The sequence below is a fragment of the Falco peregrinus genome, chromosome 4 (genome assembly GCF_023634155.1).
Source record: "Falco peregrinus isolate bFalPer1 chromosome 4, bFalPer1.pri, whole genome shotgun sequence".
NCBI lineage: Eukaryota > Metazoa > Chordata > Aves > Falconiformes > Falconidae > Falco > Falco peregrinus.
This window is the reverse complement of record NC_073724.1, coordinates 76,310,892-76,336,438: the sequence shown is the minus strand read 5'-3', so window position 1 is coordinate 76,336,438 and position 25,547 is coordinate 76,310,892. Positions and strand designations below refer to the sequence as shown.

At 43.4% G+C, this 25,547-nt stretch overlaps 1 protein-coding gene across 27 annotated transcripts in view; it reads right to left on the bottom strand.

Annotated features, from left to right (window-relative positions):
- MYCBP2 (MYC binding protein 2) overlaps positions 1-24,036 on the bottom strand; it is a 200,650-nt gene extending 176,614 nt beyond the window's left edge. For 22 of the 27 annotated variants that reach the window (XM_055802964.1, XM_055802966.1, XM_055802967.1 and 19 more), the window contains exon 1: positions 23,424-24,035. In XM_055802964.1, coding sequence (XP_055658939.1) covers positions 23,424-23,713 — 290 coding nt within the window. In that variant the 5' untranslated portion in view covers positions 23,714-24,035. Of the gene's footprint in view, positions 1-23,423 lie in introns of all 27 variants that reach the window. The other 5 variants (XM_055802985.1, XM_055802989.1, XM_055802990.1 and 2 more) reach the window with 2 other exon arrangements.
- Between the last annotated feature and the right edge of the window lie 1,511 nt (positions 24,037-25,547).

Sequence of the window (25,547 nt, the reverse complement as noted above, 5' to 3'; positions counted from 1 at the left end):
CTTTGGTAAGAAGTATACTGTTGACAGGAGAGGTCTATCAAAGTCATGCTGTGTCCAGACAAATAGACTGTATTGTTTTGTTTCCATAGCTGCTTACTCTGCACAGTTAGCTTAAGCATTCAAGGGCTAGTGGAAATATTCTTAAGAGGCAGCAAACACTCAGCAACACTGAAATGGAAACAGATTTGTGATATCAAAGAATTCTTTTGTTCCATGCTCTTGGTGAATTATTGCTGCTGGTGGTCGATTTGGTTGGACAAGAAGCAGCAAGTGTTTGCTTCTGAATAGCCTGAAGTGAAATCCCAAGCTGAAACTATCAAGTAGGCCACATCTGCAAGCTATTATCACTCATGTAGTCACCATCATGTCTCAGGGTCTTTCATTACAGCACTGAGTTCCTTAAAATGCTCTGAACCTACCAATGCACTCCACGCAAAGTCAGTGAAATACAAGTACTGACATGTGGACATTGGTTGAAAAGTAACGAACTGATGTTTCCTCCACTTTTCCTCAGCTGCCCCATACTGAGTAACAGCGCAAGATCAGCAATACTCATCTCTATGTGCAGAAATCACATAATAACTAGTGCCATTTGGCAGCTTTGTTTGTATAGATTTATTACTGCCATAAAGGATCTAAAGATTACAAATCAGGTTATCCAGTGGTTGTCACTACACCATGGAGTATCATGTTTGCCATAAAAGCACTGGGACTACAGGAAGACTAACTGGTCCAAAGCAGTTAGATGTCAGAGCCCTATCTCATCCACCTTAAGTTCTGCCCAACAAACTGTCAGAAGACTGACTTGCAAAAGTCTATATACCTTTGTGATTTTCTTTTTTAATAACCACATTATAACATCTGATAGACACAATTTTTCAAAGACTTTTCTTTATTATCACCTAATTGCACACAGAAGCACCACTACTCCTAAGTCACCACTAGAGAACTGAAGTACTGCAAACTTACAGAAGAGAGGTGGGGAATAAAAGAATATTTTGAGTAAAAAAATAGTATCAACACAGAATGACTGCCCAGAAAATGCAATGACTTCATTACTCTCTGCTTAGTCTCTGGAGGTACAAAATACACTTCAAAGAAAGTAGCAAACACAGTACTTTTCACTTTCTACTATTCAGTTTGATGGTTTTCCTTTACCTTCCCACATCCAAACTTTAGAAGAACTTTATTATAGTTGTTGCAGAACACCAACTGGATTGTCCTTGTCCTTTTTGTGATTCAAACAGAATATGAAAGAGTTGATGGTGAACCAGTTGAGATGACTAGGATTAGAAAGCAGACAGATATTGTTTTGGGTGTCTGCTACACACAGTCTGGTCAAAAAGAAGTATATAAGGCCTGCAAGAAACCTCACATTAACAGGCCCTGGTCCTTATAGGGGAAGTTAACTATCCCCATATCTGCTAGAAAGGAACACGGCAGGGCATAACAATACAGAAGGTTTGCATAGGACATGAATGATAACTTCATGACACAGGTGATCGAGGAGTCAAGGAAGGCAGACACTTTGCTGGACTTGACACTTGAAACAAGGAAGAACAAGTCAGGTGAATGAAGGCTAGGGGCAGTCACGGATGCAGTGACAATGCAGGTGAAGTTCAGGACCTGAAAGAAGGGAGCAAGGCAAAAGCAGGATCACAACCCTAGACTTCAGAACAGACTTTGGCCTGCTCAGCAACCTACTTTGAAGAACCTGATGGCATACAGTCCCCTGGAGAGAAAAAGGTGCAGAAGAGCTAGATGATTTTCAAGAATAACTTCCAAGCTCAAGAATGGTTTGTTCACACATGCAGGAATTCAAACATAGGAGACAGGAGACCTGCATGGACGAACAAGGAGCTCCTGACAACACTCAGGCATAAAAAGGAAGTACACAAGTGTGGCAGCAGGGTCACATCACCCAGGGGAAACATAAAGACACTGTCTGAGTGTCCAGGGATGGGGTTCTAAAAGCCAAAGCCAACTTGAGTTCAATCTGGCAAGGGATGTGAAAGACAAGGTTGGCTTCTATGGGTGTATCAGTAGCAAAATGAAGACTAGGGAAAAATGTGAGCACAATGCTGAATGAGTAAGAGCCTAGTCACAAAGGACACTGGTCATCTACATGTTTACTAGTAAAACTAGTCCTCAGATATGCCATGTCCCTGAGACCAGAGGAAAAGTCCAAGTAATGATGTCTTACCTTCAAATTCAGGTTAGCAAACATTTAAGTAAGTCAACAGGACCTGACAGAATGCACCCACAAGTGCTGAGGAACGTGGCCAATGACATGCAAGGTCACCTTCCGTCTTTGAAAAGTCACAGTCCTGAGAACTGGAAGAAAATAAATGTGTACTCCTATCACCAAGAGCAAGAGGGAAGACCTAGGGATCCAAACATACAAAGAATAAGATTGTGACAGCAAATAACCAGCTTGGATTTATAAAGAGGAAATCATGCTTGACCAACCTGGTAGCCTCCTACAATGAGAAAGCTGTCTTACTGGGTAACTGGAGAGCAATGGATTATTTATTTCAAATTTAGTAAGGCTTTTGACACTGTCAGTCACAACATCCCCATACACAAACCAATGAAATACAAGCTAGAAAAACATGGACTGAAAACAGGCCAAGTTGCTACGGTCAAAGGGTTGCAAATGATGGGACAGAGTGCATCTTCAAACCAGTTTGCAGAGGCACCCGGAGGAGTCGTCGATAAACCAGAGGGTTGTGCTGCCATTCAAAGGGACCTCAACAGACTGAAAAAGAGGGCCACCAGTTATCTCAAGTTTAACATGGGGAAATGCGAAGTCCTACATCTGGAGAGGAACAACCCCAGGAAAATTGACTGCACAATAAATGTGGTTGTACATTGGAGAAAGAGTACATTTTTTTCTTATTCGGAGTTTAGCATTTTTCCTGGTGTCAAGCCATGTTTCTGATTACGCTTCCAAGTAGAGACATACTGAGCTTTTCAGCTGTAGACACTGTCAGCCAACTGGCTGGAAAGTAGCTTTACAGAGAAAGACCTACGGGTGCTCATGGTGGACATACTGAACATCAGTCAGTAACATGCCCCTGAAGCAAAGGCTGCACACAGCCTCCTGGGCTGGGATTGGAAAAGTGTTGCCAGCAGGTTGACAACATTGGCTTTTACGCTCTACACAGTACTGGCAAGACCACATCTGGAGTACCATGACCAGTTTGGGGCTCCCCAATACAAGAGAGACTCGCTTACTGGAGCAACTCCTGAGAAGTACCACTACAATGCTTAGGGGACCACACAGTGTCTGTCATATGAGGAGAAACCGAGGAAGCAGAGATTGTTTAACTGGGAAAAGAGAAAATCTGGGCCAGCAAGGGTGGAATTTTCTCAATGTGGATATACACCTGATGGGAGACAGTAAAGATGGTGGAGCCAGACTCTTCTGAACAACATCCAGTGACAGGCTGAGAGACAAGGGGGGAAAAAGTGAAATACAGGAAGTTCCATTTAAAAATAAGAACTGTAAGAGTGGCCAAACACTGGAACTGATTGCCCCTGGGAGGCTATAGATTCTCCATCCTTGAATATATCCAAAATTCAACTGGACAAAATGCAGAGCAACCTGCTCTGAATGATCCTGCTCTGAGCAGGAAGGTTGGACTAGACAGTCCCCAGAGATCCCTTATAATCTCAACTACCCTGTGATCCTCACTGTTTGTTTACATAGTAAAGGAAAATTTGACTGCACAATAAATGTGGTTGTACATTGGAGAAAGAGTACATTTTTTTCTTATTCGGAGTTTAGCATTTTTCCTGGTGTCAAGCCATGTTTCTGATTACGCTTCCAAGTAGAGACATACTGAGCTTTTCAGCTGTTCACCATCTGGATAAGCAAACATACAACAAATTCAGGCATAAGAGCAGACTTCTATGGGAATTAGTCAGCATAATCAAACCTAGAATACTATGCAAAGCTATGAAGAGAACAAGGGATGAAAACCACTCTACCACACTTAAAATATATGCCTGTATTAAGACAGGCCAGCCACTTGAATCAATCCACACTTTCTTGGATATAACTGATGCCCAAGGGTATACTAGAGAAGTGCATGACAAAGAATACGCTTACATGCAACAATCAAGAGTTTCCTGTGCAGATGAATTAATGTGGACACTGTGTACAGGATTTTTAACAAAACTTTCCCAAACTTCAGTGGTACAGAAAACTTGTGCATGCCCCCAGGCAATCTAAAATATAGACAAGTGAAAGGTACTCTATAATTGTTAAAAACAGTGTCTGGAAAGAACTCTGAAAGGTCAGTCTTTCTATTCCCTGGTCCAGGGGATAGTAAAATTTCAATTAATTCCTAACACATGTTTTCTCTGTGGAGATACTAAACACTGCCAATGATCATACTTCCACCATGTCCTAAGTAATCCTACTAGAAAGCTCTTTGTGAGGTCTTTTCTAAATCACCCTTACAGCAATTAAATGCTACTTTTTTATGTTTTTATTGTAGAAAAATCACTTTATTTTCCTCTTTTTCCACAGTTACTTTGAATTTATTTTGAGTATAAGGAGAAATAAATCTTGTCAATTAAGCAGTCTCAGTTCCTTTAGCCTAAACCACAAATCATTTAGATCGCTAACACCTAATTTCAGTATTCTGTCATACTCTGTACTAGCCCTTCTTGTTGAGAAAACAAAACAAGAGAGCAGGCTGGGGGGTGGGGTGGAGGGAGAATAAGCCCCACAATCCTAAAGTGCAAAGAAAAGGTCAAGAATTACTTCAGGTTTCCTACACAAAATAATCTCACACATTTTGAAAAAAAAATCTGAAAAAACTCCAACAGCATGACACTCCTGAATCACATTCACTTTATAATTCTATACAATGTGTAGAACCTGTCACTAGAAGCTTCTACCTTACTGTTTATTCACTGTTGGTTTTACATTTGTGCTTACTGATTGAGGTTTTCTGAAGCGAAGTATTTGCTGAGGTTATTATCTTCAGTATACCTGTAATCATTCCCCGTTTTGCATCCACTGAATTTTTTAATCTACAATCTCAACCCTAACGTTGAAACTGTCAATGATGAGACTGAAGTGTTCAGGACCTAGGACAGATCCAGGTGTAGAACAAGAGCTACTACACCTTTTCGCATGCACCCCCTTGAGCAGGACAGCTAGCCTCTCAAGGGTGGTCTTCTGTGTAGTTTTAAATCCACCCTACAGTAGTTCCAGCTAGAGCACGGGTAGCCAAATTGACAGGTGAAAGGCAACACACCCAAAAGTGCCACCTGCAGAAGGATACAGTCCAGCCAATGAGACAAGAGGGGCAACATCAGCTTTTCTCACTTGCATCTACTTGAAGATCATCCCATGCTTCTTGGCGCAGACCCAAGGTTAGAAGCAGAGCCCTGGCATACTCCTAGCTGACCTGCTATAACAAGATATTCTAAGGTTTAGTTCAGTTCAGAGCAAGCTCTGGGTTGAAGTACAGACTAAGCGGCACTGGGTCCAAACTCAATCGTCATCTGATTTTAGAACAAACTTAGCACTTAAAACTAAGATTTCTTTTGGTGAAATGCTAATTATTTCCCATAATCTTTGAAAAATTAGTTTTAGACAACTGTTAATAGCCGAGTATTACACTTCCTAGAGCTCATCATAAATCCATTTTGTGTCTAATTTACCATCCTCATTTATAGAACATGTAATTTCCCAGTATTTTCAGAAATGTAGTCAACAGAAACCATACTAGACTACCCTGAGTCCTTTACCTGTTTTAGTCAGTCACTGTTTATCAGTTTGCTTTATATTAGTCTTCTAGAAGCTTACATATCTTCTATGAATTCTCCAAGATAGTTCCTAATAGCTCTGAAATTGCCTCAGCCAGTTTTTCCAACCACTCTAAAGGGGGAATTTCATCATAATTGTGAAAATGCCTAACTACTTTCTAGCCTGTTCTTTCTCTGTTCTTGCCTTCATCACTGATTGCAACTGTTTTAACTTACTATAAGGCAGAGCTACTTTTTCTCTCAGATCTGCATCAGACTTTTCAGCAATGCAGAAAACCAGGAGGTACTTTTCTCGTAAACCACAACAATGTGCATTTTGAGGTTTTTTCCTTATCTTCTGTAAGCCGGTAATCTATCTGACCCATGATCACAGAGATGAAGGGCAGAGCCATTACGGAGAGACAATAAAACAGTCACAGCCTCTGCTGGGCTTCCCTATCTCCCACATCATTTACTCCATCCTCCAAAGCGCACCAAAACAGCTGTTAATTTATAATCTAGCTTCAAGGCATCTTAATATCAAATACAATAAAGGAGAACCACAGCTGATAATTACCAGTGCACTTGTCAGCAAAAAACTTAACTACAAACTCTTTCATTGCTACAGAAGTCCAACTATAAGGGCTTGAAAATACAGGAAAGGGAATATTAAAGAAAAAATGGTTATCAAGGCTGATCAGAAGATGTGATCTAAAAATTGTAGGCTGCTTTTTTTAGTCTTGTTTTACAGGGCATCCAGACTTGCTGTTAACTGAAAAGCATCTGGAAAACATAAAGCCAAAGGAAAAACAAAAGAAAGAAAGATGAAGTTCAACAAAAGTTTGGGACAAACAAGCAGTGACTCACATGAGGAAGTTAACAATGACAAGAAATGAAACAAAGGAAATGGGCAAAGCTTTAATGGCCTGATCGATAGCTAAAGAAGTTGTTTTATGACCAGAGAACTTAATAGCAACAAAAATATTGTGGAGTCTGGATGCTGGCAAGGAGATGAAGAGGTATCAGTGACAAAATGCAAACACTGAATATTGTAAAATGCATCAAAGTTGCTGCTTGTCTTACACACTCCCTGTTTTGGTACCTCTCTGGATTTACAAAAACTACAATGTTCAGCAGCCTTACTTTTATGAACTGGAGGAACACTGTTTCTTGCAAGCAACTACTTCTCTTAAAGAGTCCCCATGAATAAAACCTCTCATATTTAGCTACACATTACATGACCTTCCAAAAGAAATCCTCTGATTTCTCCAACCTCAGTGTGATCTCTGCACTACTGTTATTTCAGCTGCCAAGAATCCTAAATATCTACAATTAGAAAATACCTTACAACACACCCCATAAAGCAACTCTTAAGTAAACAACTTGCATAACCAAAACGTTGTCTATCTTCTACAAAGTTGGCACGCTGACTGTCACTGAAGAGTAGGTGCTTTAAGATTGCATCTGTACTGTAAAATGAGAGATGCTCAGGAAATGGCTCAAGTACTAGGTCCAGTCTATACCACTTAACTCCTAATTCTGTCCTCAGCTTACTTGAGGTTTAGTCCATCTAACTCCCATTAACACAAATATGCCAATTAGTAAGAAAGTAGTTCAAGTCAACTGGACCCAGCAAATGTTCCATCACGTTTAGATGTTGCCCTAAAGTACCCTACAACTCAACTTTCGTAAGGCTTTCCTTGCTCTACTTTTTTCCTTTGCAGATACCTCCCTTTGACTAAGTAGCCACAGGTAATCATTCCTTCTGCTACTGAAATATCTAACGTGTCTTCAACCACAGTGTCAGTAGACTGCAAGACTTAAGAAGGAAAATAAATACCACTCAAAACCCCCAATCTGACCTTGTCTCAATAAACAAAATTGCTTACAAACAACCGTTCAAAAAACTTTTTAATGCTTCATTTTTTTGTACCACCTACAATAATACCCATCAAGATTCCAAAATAATCTTGCCATAATATAGCTGACAGGGAATAAAATACACATATACAAACCAAAACCTAGTGCATACCATACCATACAAATACACATAAACTCCCCCAGTGTAACACAATTATTAGCAAGCTTTATGAAATACACATGCACATATAGAATATATATTATGCCATATACTCTCATCATAAACTGACCCAAAATTGCACCTTACAAAGCACAAACAGAAAAAAAAAATAAATCCCAAAATGTACATTTCTGAAGAAATAAATACACTCATCTAAATCCTTTCACTGTAACTGGGCAACAAAATCTACAGAACTCTTCAGAAAAAATGCCTTTGCTAACACTAGTTAGTATCCCTGGGCTTTTGAATATCTCTGACAAGGGAACAACTGCTCTATGAAATACTTCACGAAAAATACCTCTGTAAAGCTGTCATTTGACCTTCCCTTCCTCTTTACACTGTTGCAGTCAGGGTAGGAAAAATAAGTTAACTGCTTCTGCCAAAATCAGAGCCAAAGTAGTCGGTTGCATAGCAGTTAGCTCACAATACGTATTTTCCCTGTTGTGATACATTAGAAGTTTGAATATTATATTTGCTAGCAAAACAAAAACCAACCAACCAAACAAGTGGAAGACAGGTTGCAGAAGAAGAAAGTAGGATTTTTTGAGTAATACCCCAAACACTGAACACTAACTGTCACTAGACACCCACCCATTACCTCAGCAAGACTAATCTTCATCCATAAGGCCAAAAGACTTAAAACAGCTTACAAATACAGTAAGTAATAAATTAATTACATTTGAATGCTGTTACCATGCAGCTCTTCTAACAAGAATGTTAGGACAAATACGTAGCATTAACTTATCTAAAACTGCAATTTTGGCTACCTTTTCAGTTCCTCTCATATTCCTTTCATTTCTATCGGCCCACAGAATGGAGGTCCAACGCGTTTCTATAAATATATTAACAACAAAAGGAGGGCTAAGGAGAATCTCCATCCTTTATCGGATGTGGGAAGAAACATAGTGACAAAGAATGAGGAAAAGGCTAAGGTATGTACTGCCTGAATCTTCAATGGTAAGACCAGTTGTTGTCCACGTACCTAGCTCTCTGAGCTGGAAGACAAGGGCAGGGAGCAGAATGAAGCCCCCACAGTCCAGGAGGAAATGGTTAGTCACCTGCTGCTCCACTTAAGACACACACAAGTCTATGGGGCCAGATGGGATCCACCCGAGGGTACTGAGGGAGCTGGCAGAAGAGCTCACTGAGCCACTCTCCACCATTTATCAGCAGCCCTGGCTAACCAGGGAGGACCCAGACTGGAGATTAGCAAATGTGCCACCCATCTACAAGAAGGGCCTGATGGAAGGTCTGGGGAACTAGAGGCCTGCCAGTCTGACCTGAGTGCCAGGGAAGGTTATGGAGCAGATCACCCTGAGTGCCATCATGCAGCACATACAGGACAGCCAGGTGATCAGGCCCAGCCAGCATGGCTTTATGAAAGGCAGGTCCTTCTTGATTAACCAGATCTCCTTCAATGACAAGCTGACATGCTTAGAGGGTAAGGGAGAGGCTGTGGATATTGTCTACCTGGACATTAGTAAAGCCTTTGACACAGTTTCACACAGCATTCTCCTGGAGAAACTGGCTGCTCATGGCTTCGACAGGTGTATTCTATGCTGGGTTAAAAGCTGGCTGAACGGTTGAACCCAAAGTGAATGGAGTTGGTGGCCAGTCACAAGTGGTGTTCTCCAGGGCTCTTTATTGGGACCAGTTCTGTTCAACATCTTTATCAATGATATGGATAAGGGGATTGAGTGCAACCTGAGGAAGTATGCACATGACTTCAAGCTGGGGAGGAGTGATGATCCGCTTGAAGGTAGGAAAGCTCTGCAGAGGGACTGGGACAGGCTGGATCAATGGGCCAGTTGTATGAGGTTCTACAGGGAGAAGTGCCAGGTCCTGCACTTGGGTCACAACACCCCCCCCACAATGCTACAGGCTTGGGGAAGAGTGGCTGGAAAGCTGCCCGCCAGAAAAGGACCTGGGGGTGTTGGTGGACAGCCAGCTGAACATGAGCCAGCAGTGTGCCCAGGTGGCCAAGAAGGCCAACAGCATCCTGGCTTGTATCAGAAACTGTGTGGCCAGCAGGACTGGGGAAGTGATTGTCCCCCTGGACTCAGCACTGCTGAGGCTGAACCTTTGGGCCCCTCATTACAAGACAGACATTGAAGCACTGGACCATGTCCAAAGAATGGTCTAGAGCACAAGTCTTATGAGGAAACAGAGAACTGGGGTTGTTTAACCTGGGAAAAAAGGAGTCTCAGAGGACCTTATCACTCTCTACAACTACCTGAAGCGAGGTTGTAGCGAGGTAGGTGTTGGTCTCTTATCCCAAGTAACAAGTGATAGGATGAGAGGAAATGGCCTCAAGTTGCACATGGGGAGGTTTAGGTTGGATATTAGGAAAAAATTCTTCACTGAAAGGATTATCAAGCATTGGAACAAGTTGCCCAGGGAAGTGGTGGAGTCACCATCCCTGGAGGTACTTAAAAGCTTGAAAGGTATGTAGATGTGGCACTTTGCAGAGATGGTTTAGTGAAAGACTTGGCAGTGTTTGGTTTACAGTTGGGCTCAATGATCTTAAAGGTGTTTTCAAACCTAAATGATTCCATGATTCTGTTTCCAGCAACATGAGGACCACGTCTTGCAACACAGCTTTGCTGTAAGAACTGATTTTTCAGCACTCTGTGTTTGTTCCCACACAGGTAAACCTCAATCCTTTCTCCTTGTGGTCTATTCCTAAGAATTACAGAATCACAGACTCATTCAGGTCAGAAAGGACCTCTTGAGGTAACACTGTTTTTACTGTGAGGGTGACTGAGCACTGGCACAGGTTGCCCAGCAAGGTTGTGGAGTCTCTATCCCTGGCAATATTCAAAACCGTCTGGATGTGGTCCTGGACAACTGGCTCCAGGTAGCCCTGCTTTAGCAGGGTGGGGTGGACAAGACGAACTCCAGAGGTCCCTTCCAACCTCAACCATTCTGTGACTGATTCTATGAAACCTCCTGCTCAAACAGGGTCAGAGTAGGTTGCCCAGTACCATGTACAGTTGGATTTTTAGTATCTCCAAGAAGATACTATAATTCTCTGGACAACTTGTGCCAGTGCATTCTTGAAATGCACTGAAATTTCATTTTTTTTCATTTTTGCTCATTACCTTTTGTCCTGGCAGTGGGCACTACTGAGAAAAGTCTGGCTCCCTCTTCTTCATACCCTCCATACACTGGTAGGATCCCCCTGAGCCTCCTCTTCTCAAAGCTGCACAGTCCCAGTTCGCTCAGCTTCCCTTGTAAGAGAAATGCTCCAGACCCTTAATCACCTTTGTGGCCCTGCACTGGACTCTCTCCAGTACGTGCCTCTCTCCTGTACTGGAAAGTCTAGAACTGGACACTCCAGATGCAGCCTTAGCAGTGCTGAGCGGAGAGCACCTCCTTCAGCCAGCTGACAACACTCTTCCTAACCCAGCTCAGGAAGCCACCTGCCGCCTTTGTCATGGCGGTGCATTACTGGCACATGGTCAGATTGCTGTCCACCAGTATGCCAAGCTACTTCTCTGCAGAGCTGTCTTACAGCTGCTCAGCCAGCCCCCCCAAGGTTACTCCTCCCCTGATGCAGGATTCTTCATTTCCCCTTGTTGCATTCATGAGATTCCTCTCAGCCCAATTCTTCAGCCTGTCCAGAGTCCTCTGAATGGAAACACAACCATGTGATATATGAGCAACTCCTCCCGGTTTTGTACCATCGATGAACTTGCTGGGAGTGCACTCTGTCCCAGCCTCTAGGTCATTAATGAAGTTGCTAAACAGTATTGGCCCTAGTGTCAGCTCCTAAGGTACGCTACTGATGACTTGTCTCCAGCTGAACTTTGTTTCACTGGTCAGAAACCTCTAGGTCCAGTTATTCAACCAGTTCTCAATCTACTTCACTGTCCACATATCTAACCTGTACTTTGTCAGCCTGGGGATGCTATGGGAGACAGTATGAAAAGCTTTACTCAAGTTGAGGTAAAGAACATCCACTGCCCTTCCTTCCCTGAAGGTATCTGTAGATTACCTACTGTTACTGAAAACTACTGGGAGTACTATTACTTTTCATCAAGGGCTACAGATTTTTTAAGGAACACAGCAGTGAGAATCACTGAAGAGCAAAACTGCTCAGCTTGACAGGCAGATCTCAAAACAATGCCAGAGAGCACAATCAATTTTCCCCCCAAATAATATAAGCTCAGTATTTTTTGATTGTCAGCAATGAGAATATTATCCTTGGATGACCTCAAATATTTAAAATTATTGATATAATCATTTATTAAGCCTAAGATCTAACACTTGAGGAACTCAAATTTTTACTAAAAGTGGGCAATAGCTCAACTGTCATTCTAACAGCCATATGCATGCACTCCAAACCATTACCAGCTTATATGCTATCTTCTTTGAATAATTACTCAAGCATCCTGACATGAATTTTCATCCATGCCAATATAAAAGTAAAGTCAGGGCTTAAGCAGTACATCTACAAATGGAAAAATTATTAAAATCCTTGCCAACGAAATCCATAAATCAAGGTAAGGAACATCAACTGCAATCCAATTAAGACAGGCTTAGAGGAAGAGGTAGACTAGTAGGACTGGCTATATCGGGCTTCTAAGGCATCTGAAAAAGTTAAAAAAACTCAGAACAAAAGGAGACTGACGGATTTGAAAGAACACTGCCCGAGGAGGAACACAGAGGTACATAAACATCTGGAAGATGGGGAAGACTAACAGCCATATTAGCTATTGCCTGGAACTCCTCCCTGCACACTCTGATCCAGAAGAAAAAGGTCATTTTACTATCCGATTGTTCAGTTGGGACTTTAATGTGCTACTGTTTGTGAGCTGAAATTGCACATTTTTTAATCATGACTTTAATTTCACAACCCAGAACTATTTTACCATCACATTAACTTTTTTAAACAACTAGCTTTTTTTGAAAAACCGAAATTATGGAGGCTTAAAAATGAAAGGGGTTATCCCAGCTGCTGGAGTATCTTTTCTTTCTCCAATACAGTCTGAAACATAAACACTGCAGGTTCTATAAATGAAATAAAAAACCAGCCACACAAGTAAAATGTATCTGATTCTCATTTAACCATTACAAAGGTGCAGAAATACAAAACAGTATCTAGATCCCTTTTTTATCTATAACCTTTTATAATCTGAAAAAGCATCAATCTCATAGAAACAAAGAGAACCACAAGAAAGCACCCCCGCAAAGTGTTATCCACACAAAGAGAATGGTCTCTCAGTACAACAATTGACAGTTGTAGTTTCTTTTCTGTAATTATCTGATTTTTCTTTATATGCTGCAATGTCATCTATGAAATTAGATCTGTAAGAAAACATACAGGGAAAATATCTCAAGTTTTTCAGTGCAGAGGAAAGTATTTCTATATCTCTTACCCTTAATAAATACTTTTAGGACACTTATTTTTTTAATATATAAAAAAGTCATTCAACCATAGAAAAGATGACAATATCTGCACCTTTGGCCACCTTCTCATCTAAATGCAGCCACCAAAACCAAAGTGCATACAAAACTATCTTACACAGAATCATACCAGCATAATTTTAATTTACGGAAGATGTGCCATGAAGTTTAGGAAGAACTGTACTTACTAAGAAGCAGCACATTACCACTGGGTAATGACAGTACAACATCCTTAGAGTGATTACTATTACAAGTAAACCAAATAAATTTTACATTGTCTTCAATGAATAACAGAAGGCACAACCACCTAATGCAAGCAACTGAAAACTCACCAGTTCACAGCTGTCAACGGTCTACCCTGTATAACTGTATTCTAGAAATAAAATGGAATAGAGAATTGATTTGTTTGCAGACAAATGGAATAGAGATATGACTGCTCTGAAAACATACAAGCATAATGAAGACGAATGAGCATGTATGTTAGAAAGAAAGGAAAGGCAAAACCAGATAAGAGGTGAGCCATAAGTAACAATACACATAAGTCAAGATGAAGCAATCAAAATAAGAAGAGGCTGAAATAATAAAAACAAGAGAATAAGGCATTTATTTAAGAACAAGCTCAACTCGATGTAATGTAAATGACTGGCTGCAGATAAAGACAGTCGTTGGCTTAAAGGCTCAGCAATAGAAGAGATGAGTGATGTTATCAACTGCAACAATGAGAACAGTGGAGAAGTAAAATGAAGAATTCAGGGTTTGACCCCTTTAAGGTTAAAACTTTTACCTAGACATTTTTCCAAACTGACAGAGATCATGACCAAAATAATCAAATACTATGGCACCTAAGAATTTAAACCACAAACAACAGACTTGAACTTTTTTTACCTTATTTTACATTCTCCTTTCTTGGCTTTGGCTAGGGTAGTTATTTTTCTTCAGAGTAGCTTGTATAGTGCTTGTATGTTTCAGATTTTTGATGGAAACAGTGCTGGTAACACACCTATGCTTTAGCTGAACAGTACTTGCACAGCATCAAAGCCTCTTCTGTTCTCACGATGCCTCACCAGCAGGCAGGCTGGGGGTGCACAAGAAGCTGGGAGGGGACACAGCCAGGACAGCTGACCCCAACTGACCAAAGGGATATTCTCTACCATATAATGTCATGCTCAACAATAAGAGCCAGGGGGAAACTTTCCTTCCTGAAAAGAGGAAGGGGGGAACATTCACAGTTAAGGGGCTTGTCTTCCCAAGTAACTATTACATGTGATGGAGCCCTGCTTTCCTGGAGATGGCTGAACACCTGCCTGCTGATAGAAAGTAGTGAATTAATTCCTTATTTTGCTTTGCTTGTGCACACAGCTTTTGCTTTACCTGTTAAACTGTCTTTACTTCAGCCCACAAGTTTTTGGACTTTTATCCCTCCAACTATATCCCCCATCCCACTGCAGGGGGTGTGACTGAGAAGCTGTGCAGTTCTTAGCTGCCTACTGGGGTTAAACCACAACACCCTTTCACAGAATCAATATTTTCTAAGAGTTTAAAAACCTCAGTTCAAAAACCATTACCTTGGACAATGATACTTAGGAACACAAGCCAAGGAAAGTTAAAGGAAGAAAATAAAATCAAGGAATGGCACTAACCTAACCATTGGGCTTCAGTTTTATGAGGGGACAAGGAAGTAAAATGTTTATTTCTTTTTTAAGGTGTAAAAACGGTATAGATTTAGGTTTATTAAATGAGTTACAAAAGAAAAATCCTCACAGTATTCTCAGGCTAACATAGTCACAGACATACTAGATGAAAAGAAAGAACTATCATTCAGTTTAAGAATAAAAACTAAATCCATCAACACCTTCATCAGTCTGAAGAGAAGCAGGGAGCAATAACATGCTATCTACTATGAAATACTTGCTACTGAGAAAAAAGCATATTAATACACTCTGTAACATATGAAACATTAAATCTAGATGTACAGAAACCATATACCTTAATACTGCCACTTATGGCACAAGGAGCCCATTCTCATGTGCCAGTTTCTAGTATTCAACCTTTGGAGATGCACAATGGTAGAACTGGCTGTGAAAGCCCACTAGGAAAGATTAGCTGTGAAAGAGTATACATACAATACAAAAACTTTAGTTAATTATAAGACTGCTATTCCAACCAGCACCTCAACCTGAAACAATGTTTGTAGCAAGCAAGGTAAGGAAGAAAAAGACAAAAATGCAACCATGTATTTAAGAGGTGCTGCAATGGAGCAAGTTTTCAAAGTAAACTAAGGATGTGGAAGACAGTTTGCACAAAAGGATGTCAGTACCAAAGACAATATTACTGATATATCACATGTATTTTCCTTAAAGACATAGTCTTTAAATTACAGGTTTGGCGAAACATACATACTCATATGTCAGGAGAATTTACTAAGGAAACATTAAAATATTTTGACCAGGAGGAAAATCCTAATATGTGAGGAAAACAAAATGACCCCCCCATAACTGATGGTTAACATAGCAGAAACACAAATTCAACACAATTTTTTTAAGTATGCAGGAAGCACATTTACTACATTTAACACAGCTAGCAGCGAGGAATGGTAACTTCTTAAATTGCTCCAGCTCCAGCCTAACTTTAACTGCTCATATTTGCCACCTAAGAGACATGCCAGAGCAGACAGTGTAACTGAAACTTTAACTGGCATTTCCTGTCAGTTTAAAAACAAAAAAAAAAAAGAACACCCAAAACCCCCACCACAAACCAACAACATAAAAGGAAAGAAAAATATAGAAGTTACACACAGATGGCTTCATATCAGTAAGTGTAAGAATCCCAGGGACATACAGATTAGGAATTCTGAAGATTATGGAGCACAGTAAATCATATTTTACCTGAAAATTTCCAACAGAATGCATCTTTAAAAAATGGAAGTCAAGTCCAATTCCAATTTAGCAAAAATAACTTTTTGATTATTTCTCTAATTGCTAGCTGTAGCCACTTTGAAATAAATTAGAGAAAAAAATAATCAGTCACTGGTTAAAATATTAAGCAGAATAAACCACGATCATTGCAAATCTAATATGCTGATTCCTCTCCTGTTCCACTTAGGACTTACTCACTTATGTTCGCATATTAAAATTTCAAATTCTTGTGAACTTCAGCAGACTATTCAGACAATGTTTGCTGGTTTAAAGTGGAAGAGATTTCATTATCCGCAGAAAAAAACCCCACACAAAATTAATGCAATGACCACACATGGATTTAATTCCTAAAAGTATAACACTTAATACTTGAGCCAGACATATTGCTGCTGCTAAGAACTTTGCCACTGTATAGATACCAACACCTATAATCACATTCCCACAAATACTCTCTTCGTTAATCCCCAAGCTGACATTCAGAAAGGACAGATTATTTTAAAAGTTTACAGCACATTAAATACAGTATTTTGGATCATGGATAAGCAGCCAAGATCCTTAAAGGTGGCAACGCTATCAAGTGACCACCAACCATCAAGGACTAACCTAACAATAAAGGAAAATGATGTAAACTCTTGCCTATGCTTCAGAAGTATCTACAAGAATGCCAAAATAGGAATTGAGAAAGAGGCAATAACCTGCTGTCATTATTATTTACCTCAGCAAAAAGACACTTCCTGAGACAATTACCATATGAACACTAAAACAGGCTTAACCAATAATGACCAAAGTATTACAGCTAGATAGTTAGGTACCCCATACAAACAATTTAGTAACGAATTGATTATGCTGAGAATACGTCAATCTTCTCCACAGCTGAACATTCAGAATGTCACTATTTAACAGTACAAACACCATAAGCTGCTGATACTTGGCACACAGTCACACAAGCACACTCTCATAGCTAAAAAAAAATAAAGTAGCTTAACAGTTTTTTGTAACTTCTATTCAATTCTGGTTTGGCCAATAACTGAACTTTTAACTGAAGAGCAAAAGGTTCCACATAGTATTATTATGTAATCCAAAACAATTCATAGGAGAACCCACACACACACAACACAATACTATCACATTCACTAACTCCTTTTCAAACTACAGCCTTTCCGTCTAAATGAAGGAGCAGGACACACACAAATGCAAAAGACAAAGGTCACTTTTAGCATCACTAGAGTTCTAAGGCTGCTTCAGCCTCTATTTTTGTGAAAAGGAAATGTTTTTCTAATATTTCACAAAACCGAAATATTCTTATGGATTACAGGGTTGGGTTTTTTTACATTTTCAAATTGTTTATATCAATTATGATATATTATTTATATATATACACACAAATAAAACAATCATCTTAAGTCTCTCAACATAATATTGTTAGTTTCTTTCCAGCTTCTATTATGTTTTCTACACTAACATTACACAAATAGAAACCATGTCAGACTAAACAACTACTACAGATTTTTAAAAGAACTACTATGTAAAAACCATTTTCCTTATCAGAACATAAGGTGAAGAAGGTAAGTAAAAATACACAGGTTTAGTTGTTAGTTAATCCCCATTAACCAATAGCACAATATAGTACTAAAACATTACTGTATTGCAGCTAAAAAACCTACATCAGACAGCAACTCTTACCAGCTTTGCTAGCGCACATTAGCTTAATGTAAGACTCAGCACATCAGTTTTCCAATGAAATAAAACTAAGTTTATGTAAGAACTTAAACTTTTTTTTTTTTTTAATGACATTTACAAAATTTAAGAATTGAAAAACAGAGGAGCGGAAAATAGAACAGAATATTTCAGTTGGAAGGGACCTACGGAGCAAACTTTTCCCCAAGAATAAACAGGAAAATGTAATATGTAATGCATAATACCTCACAAGAAACACTGCTATCATTTTGTTAGTCTTTCCGTACATAACCTTTATTTTTTCAATCAAAGGAATACTTCCAAACTTTCTACAATTATGATTTCATTTTTAAAAAGCATCAAGTCCCAAAGAACAGCCTACAGCTTTTGTGAAAGCTTTAGAACTTCAGAAATTCAGGCTTTCTGATTTGCAGCAATCAAAATTAACACATTTCACGTATCTAATTTTACTACATGTTTTCTATAAATACTTTATAAATAACTTGGCATTGCAAAAGTGTTTCAGTAGTGCTTCCCCAATACATTTTGAAAAAATACATACTTAAAAATTCCCAGGGCCAAATAAGCATTGCATTACTGAGCATAAGAAGGGGCATAAGGGAAGACTTTGTGTCAACTTCAAAAAGTCTAAAGACTAACATAATGATCAATTTTCTCCAAAGGATATATAATTTACAACTATGAGTGTGGATGAGCTAGCCTACCTCCAAAAATTTATCATCCAGTAGAAAGAATCACTGTAAAATGAAAGAAAGTTGGCTGCCTCTTCTTCATCCAAAACAGCTGGAAAACCAGCCATCTGATTTCTGGTTAATAACAGAAATCTTACATTCCAGTCATCACTGACATTTTCCTTGATCTCAATCAAGCCACTTCACAACACTGTATTTGTTTGGTATTTTTGTCCCCACAATACAAATAGAAGCTTTTCTACTCTGAAGGATCTAAGTTAAAAGAAACAACTTGAGCAATAAAGTAACGAACAAAAAAAGTAACTCCCCAAAAGCATTTGTATTTTCAAATGGTTAATGCTTTTAAAATAGTTAAAAGAATGTTTCTACTAAGCTTTATGCAGCAAACAAATTAAACACCTGACAAGCTCAGTAGGATATCTTCCTTTAGTAAGGAACATACAAAATTTTCAATATTAAATATTATTCAATAAATACTGCTGCAATTCTGATACCTAATGTTACCACAGAAATCCAGATACAGTCCTCGCAAGTAATTTAAAGTGCAAATGGAACCAAAGAAGAACATATTCAGAAATGATTCTTGGATCTGCATGATACTACTCTTAGAGTTACTAATTGTTGTCCTACAGACAAAAAGAAAATTATCTTTTTAGTAAAAATCAGTTGATAAGCTGTAACAGACGAGAAAAAAAATCTTTGAGTATGAAATTACTGTCATTTTAGAGTACATTGTCATTTTTATTTTAAAATCTCAAGTTAGTAGAAATTATGTAGAGAACACTTGCATTACAAAAACAGGTCACACTAGCGCCATTACAGATTTGTATACCTATCCATATTTGACAAAAAGTTTCACAGAACACACTGAGCCTAACTGATGCTTCTGGTATTAAGTACCTACATAGGTAAAAGAAGACTAAAGGGACTGACAGTTCAGGGAAAACCCGGAGATGCACAAGAGCTAACAGCAGCAGTTCAGCTGGATAGGGATGTTTGTCAGGATTAAGTTATACAATAGAAAAAAATGTATATTTGAAGACAACAAAAATCTGAAAATCAGAAATACCTCACTTTGCAAACACAAAGCTTCAGGATTGAAACCTGTTAACAACTTACATGACTACAGTAACAGAGAGCAGACTTCCAGTTTCATCCACTCAGAACCCAGCCTATGAGACAACACTGCAACATGAAGTTTGTATTTGCCCTCTTGAAGAAGCTCACGCTTCCTATTGGTGTTTTACAGACTTTCATGGCTACACCCGCCATTATGCCATTACTAGTAATTTTCATATACTTCAGCCACAAAGCAGAGACTACAAACTAGGCACACTCAGAGTAGATTCATCTTCCAAACCAATCTCGACTTGATGAGTAAATTTCCCACTGCTAGTAGTACTGTAACAGAGTCTTAATAGTTATCTGAGCAAAGATGGTTGTATGTTAAATTCCAGGATTAGATAGCTTTCATAAAAATATCAGGCTGGTGTTAGCGACCAAAACAGCAGTGCTTCGCTACCTCTGTACACAGATCTTTGCACAACCCTTCACCTCATGCTGTCACAAGCACAATCACAAGGTGAGCCAGATCAGGGAATTAGTCTGGATTACAACAAATCATTTTTGCCAAGTTAATTTTAACCCAGAGCAAGTCTCTAATCTGTTACTGCAAGAGGCTATATAAATAAATATGTCAACGTGGCAGGGGGAACAAGCACACTTGACCGAACCGCCTCTTTTGGAGAACGAAGCGTTCATGACACCGCAGCCAGTATCACATGAGCAAATGCAAAGCGCTGCTAGTTCTGTTTCAAAGCCAATTACTGCATCCTACACAACACATGATATTCATCACTTTCAGATAACAGCCAGCACAAACACCTTGCAAATGTGATCTTAATCTTACTTGTGACTTTCAGATAGTCTTCACAAGTTTAGTTTCCTTGTCTATGCACAAGCATTTTCATGCTGCTTTTTAATTCTTCATAAACATTACAGTCAGGTTTTGAATAAAAGCATTCACTGAGGCAGTCACTGGTCACACCATGTGCAGTGCAGAGGACAATTTTGCAGACTTGAAGCAAAAATTCTGTGTCGACATACTGCAAATAATTCTTCAAATTAGTCTTCTTGGAGCACAGGAAGAATTTTATTAATGCTCATAAGCCAATTTGTTTAGGTGTTTAAGCTACTTGAAGACATTTTTCTAGCGACAAACACTCACTGATGGATTGAGAGGCTTCAGATTTTCCATACATATAAAAATCAAGTTAAGACCCTTGTTATAAACTATATTACCTTAACCTCCAATTATTTTAGCTGGCACTGTTATCTACCGCAGCAACCAGATGCAATCAGAAATCACTTCAAAGCATCTCTTTAGAAAATGTTTGGAATTTTCATCTTCTTGTAAAAAAGCATTTCTGACCATTTCTACTTAAGACTACCAGGTAACTGAAATTCTCAAACCTTAGATTGCAACAGCGTGACACCAATACAAAGAAACAGTGGAGATCATGAGCTTTACCTTGGCTGCCATCAGTCTGATACGTAAGATGCTGGGGGTAAGTACCAAGAAGTAACAGACAACTATCTGATTATTAAATATTCCTTCACTGCTAAGTCCTACAGCACACATTGGCTGTATTTACCAGCATTAACTAGCTGTCATTTACTTGCTAACAGCTTAAGATAACTCCTTTCCTCTGTACAAGGAGTCTGGCTTCTTTGATTTGCTCGAAGATGACATAACATAGCCAAGATATATGATTAAATCTAGCCTTCCAGAATAAAGACATACACTAACTGCAAATGTCACTGTTCTTTTTAACTGGCATTCTCATAAGAATCTGCTAATAAGAAACAGAACCCCAAAGAATGCAATCTATGGTATCTTAAAAGTAATTATTGTAAGAACATCAACTAAAAGAAACATTAACATTTACACCCACCTAGAGCTAATATTTTCTACAATTTTAAGTACAAGAGATACCAATTGAATTATCCTGAAACCAAAAAACACAGAGGACACAACGAATTCAAAACTACAGACACATTAAGGCAAAGTTCAGACAAATAGCTGAACACCATGGGGCAATCGCGGGGCTGATTTCCTTACATTTAGTGGTTTCCTTACACTTGGCACTTGCAGTCCCAGGATTAAGTAATAGAAAGCTCAAAAGTAGAAAGAGAAGCTTTGAAGGAAAAAGGCACGAGCACTGAACCAAGGACTATATGGGGTAAGAAAACACAGTTCTACACAGGGAAAGAAAGAACTGCCATTTCCCTATCATACACTGAAATCGCTCGGTATTTGCAAAGATACCAAACGCCAATGTTAACAGGCCACGCTTCCCGCATTTGCGGGAACAAATTGGGAAAGTTATGTTATTCTTTTAGCTTCTCCTGTTAATTGCAGTCCTGGGCACAGCCTTTGGGGCGGGGGGCGGGCGGAATTCAGCCCTGCCGCTGCAGTCCGACTGACAATCCCCGCCCAGACCGAAGAGGCCACCCACCCAGCGCTTCACAACCGCTCACAAACTTAAACCCAGGGTGCCCCAAAGCTCTCCTCGCGAGCCGGCCACCCACACCCCAGCTGAAGGCCAGCGGAGGCCGAGAACACAGGAACGTGCCGGTTTCGTGCCATCCGCATCCCCTGCGGCCTCCGGTGGGAAACAATGGGGAGCGCCCGGGCACCGCGGGGGGACCCGCCCCTCGCCCCCCTCACGCAGAGCGGCCACCAGGCCGGGGCTCCGGGCCCCGGCCCCGGCGTTCGGCCCCGCCGGCGGGAGGGGCGGCCCGGCCCGGGGCGGGGGGTGCGGGTAACGGCCGCGGCGGCCACGCGCGCCGCCCGCCGCCCCTCCCTCCCCCGCCGGCACCGCGCGGCGCCCCCGCCCCGCCTGTCACACGGCCAGGTTGAGGGGAGGGCGGCGACGCGTCCCGGGCGAAAAGCGGCAGGAGCAACAGGCACCCTGCTGCGGCCCCGGGACCGGAGCCCGAGGGCCGGCCGGCGGGAAAGGAAGCCCCCGAGGGGCACCGTCCGCCGTGGGGGGCTCAGGAGCCGGGTGGGGGCGGCACACCCCTCGCACACACCCCCGCCTCCCCCTGGGAAGCGCTGCTTAGGGGACGCAGCCTCCCTCCCGACACGAGGCCGCCTGCAAGGCGGCAGGTTACCGAGAGAGGAAAAATAAGGCATGGCAGCCAACGGCTGCTCCGCACGCGGCAAAGCCCCGGGGCCCCTCGCTCGGGCGACCTCGCCAGCGAGGTCCGCGGGTGCCTTGCGCAGCAGGCAGCGGCGTGTCTCGCTACAGACCGCGGGCTCCGGCCCGGTTCAGTGGCACGACAGGCCCCGGCCAGAGCGAGCTCTACCCGAGGTCTCAACATGGACACCGTGAGGAAACGCTCCATCCCCCCAGGCGGCCGCGGAAGGACGCGCGGAGCGGGGCTTCACACCGATACGGTCCGCCACAAGGGCGTGACGGAGCCCCCGGCCTCCGCGCTGGGGGAGGGGAGCGTGCACAGGTAACTCCCCCCGGGCCCGGGGAAAGCGTGGTGGCAGCGCCATCTGCACGGTAGCGCCGGCCAAGCTAGCGGCAGGGCCCGGGCGGCGGGGCGGGGGTGGCACCTGGGCAGCCGCCGGGTTACATCGCCGCCCTCTCGGTCCCCGGAGGCCCGGCGGCGGCCACATGGCAGAGGCAGCGGGGCAACCGCGCTGCCTGACAAGGGGGCCGGGAGGGCGGCGGCCGGGAGAGGGGCGGCATACGGCTGCCAGGAGGAGGGCGCACGCAGGGGGCCGGGGGAAGGGCCGCTCCCAGCCGGCGGCTGCCCGTCTCTCCTGGGAGAGAGCTCGGCGCGCGTTACCTGCCCGGGTGGCTTCCCAGCTCCCGGTCGCTCAGCGCCGCCGTGTAAATCTTCCGGTATCTGTCGGCTAGGGCCTTCCCGGAGAGCAGCAGCTGGTAGCGGCTCCGGCAGCCCAGCGGCTGCGCCGCCAGGGCGCCGGGCAGGGCTCCCAGCCCGCCGCCTGAGCCCTCTTCGGGCCCCATGGGCCCCGCCGGACCGGAGCCGCTGGAAAAGAAGAAGAAGCCGCCCTCGGCCCCGGTACAGGCAGCGACGGCGGCTCCCGCAGAGGCGGCGGCGGCTGCGGCGCTCATCCCCCTCCCCGCCCGCCCCCTGGTGGCTGCGCTGCCTCCCGGCGCGACGCGGACACAGGCGGCTCCCGCTGCCTTCACCGCCGGGGCCCAGCCATGGAGAGGCCGCAAAAGCCGCCGCCGCCGCCCTGGAGGCCGCTCATCCACCCGGGCCGGGGCCGGAGGTGCGGGAACACCGCTCTCCTCCTCTCAAGCGGCGGCTCTGGGGCCGCGGCTACCGGCCCTCTCGCCTTCCGCCCCGGCCGCAGCGACGGCCGCCGCTCCCTCCCTCCGGCGGGCACGCCGAGCTCCGGGCAGGACCGTGTGCCTCCGGGACGGGGGGTGGGGGGGAGAGAGGGGGGCGGCCGCTCGCTTCCCCCTTCCCGCTACGGGGGGTGGGGGAGAGGGGGGGCGGAGGCCGGCGGCTGCCGCTTCCCCGCTGGAGTTTCTCCTCGGCGGCGCCGCCGCCCTCTCTCCGCACAGCCGCCCCAGCTCCCTCCGGCGGCCAGCCCGGCCGGCGGGCGCATGCGCCGCCCGGCCCCGCCCCCCGCGCGGCCCCCGGGAAATCCGGGGCCGAGCGGCCGCCCGCACCTGCCGCGCCGGGCGAGGGGCCGGCGGCCGCCCCGGGGCCCGCCGATGCCAGCGAGGGGCTCCGCGGTCCTGGCCGCCCGGGGTCGAGCTCCGCCGGCCCCGCGAGGTTTCGCTCGGGGCGCGCTCTGCGCCCTGCCGGGAGCGCGCGCCCGCCTGCCTCAGCGCGTGCCGGCGTCCCGCCCCGCTCGGACGAGGCGCCGGAGCCGCCGGTTTCGGCCAGGAGAAGCCGCGGCCGCCCCGCCGCGTCGCGTCAGGCCCCGCACCCGCGCTCCGGCCTGCGGCGGGGGCGCCAGGGGTCTGCTGCGACCCACCGCGGCGGCTGAGCCCGCATGCCCTGTGCCTGCGCTGTGTAATGCTGGCTGGGCAGGATCCTTCCAGGAGCGATAGCCTCTCGCTTGCTTAAGGCAGAGGTCACTAACTCCAGCTGCCAAGCTGGGCCGGGATTTCCTGAGGCTGGCCTGGTTTGCTGCGGGATGCCTTACCGGCTCGCAGAGGGCAGGGGAGGCGGCAGCAGGTGCTAGTACAGTTCATCTTGTTATGTTGTTACATTACTGCCTTTCAACCAATTTACTTTCTTCACATCTGTTACATTGTTACCTTTTATCAGTGGAATTGCAGCCCTGCGGTTTTGCCACATTTTCTAATACTTTTCCCAGCTGGGAGCTGCAGGTGTACAGGCCAGAGTACTTGTTACTAAAAAAACCAAACCAACAAACAACCGAACAAACAAAAACACAAACATAAAACCCCAACAAACCCAAACAAGCATACCAAATGTGGCCTGCGTTGCAGTCTGCAGAAAACCGTCATCCAAAGAAGGTGCATGCTGTCATATTTATTTTTTTTTTCTTCTCCCCTCCAAAAGAGGGCCTAAAGAAAGCTTGGGATTCCACTGACTGTGAATACAGATACATTATTTTTGCAAACAATTCTGCATAACAGCAAATATAAGAGAACCATCTTTCTTAAGCTTGTGTGTTGCCCACCAATGCTTAAGCATTCAAGCCAAATTTCAAGTACTTTTGTTTTTTTACAGAGAACTGGGGATGTCAAACCCAGTAAATTCATACAGGTTTTCTCAAAGGTAGCTGTCCAGGTTGCACAATGACAGCTGGATTACTGCCATCACTGAAGAAAAAGCTACACCCTGAATGAAGTCAGAGACACCAGAGACCATCCAAGAAGTATTTAAAATAGTAACTACATAAAAAGCTTTCAACTATAATTCTTAAGGGGGGGGGGGGGGGAATAATCCATCACTGATAAA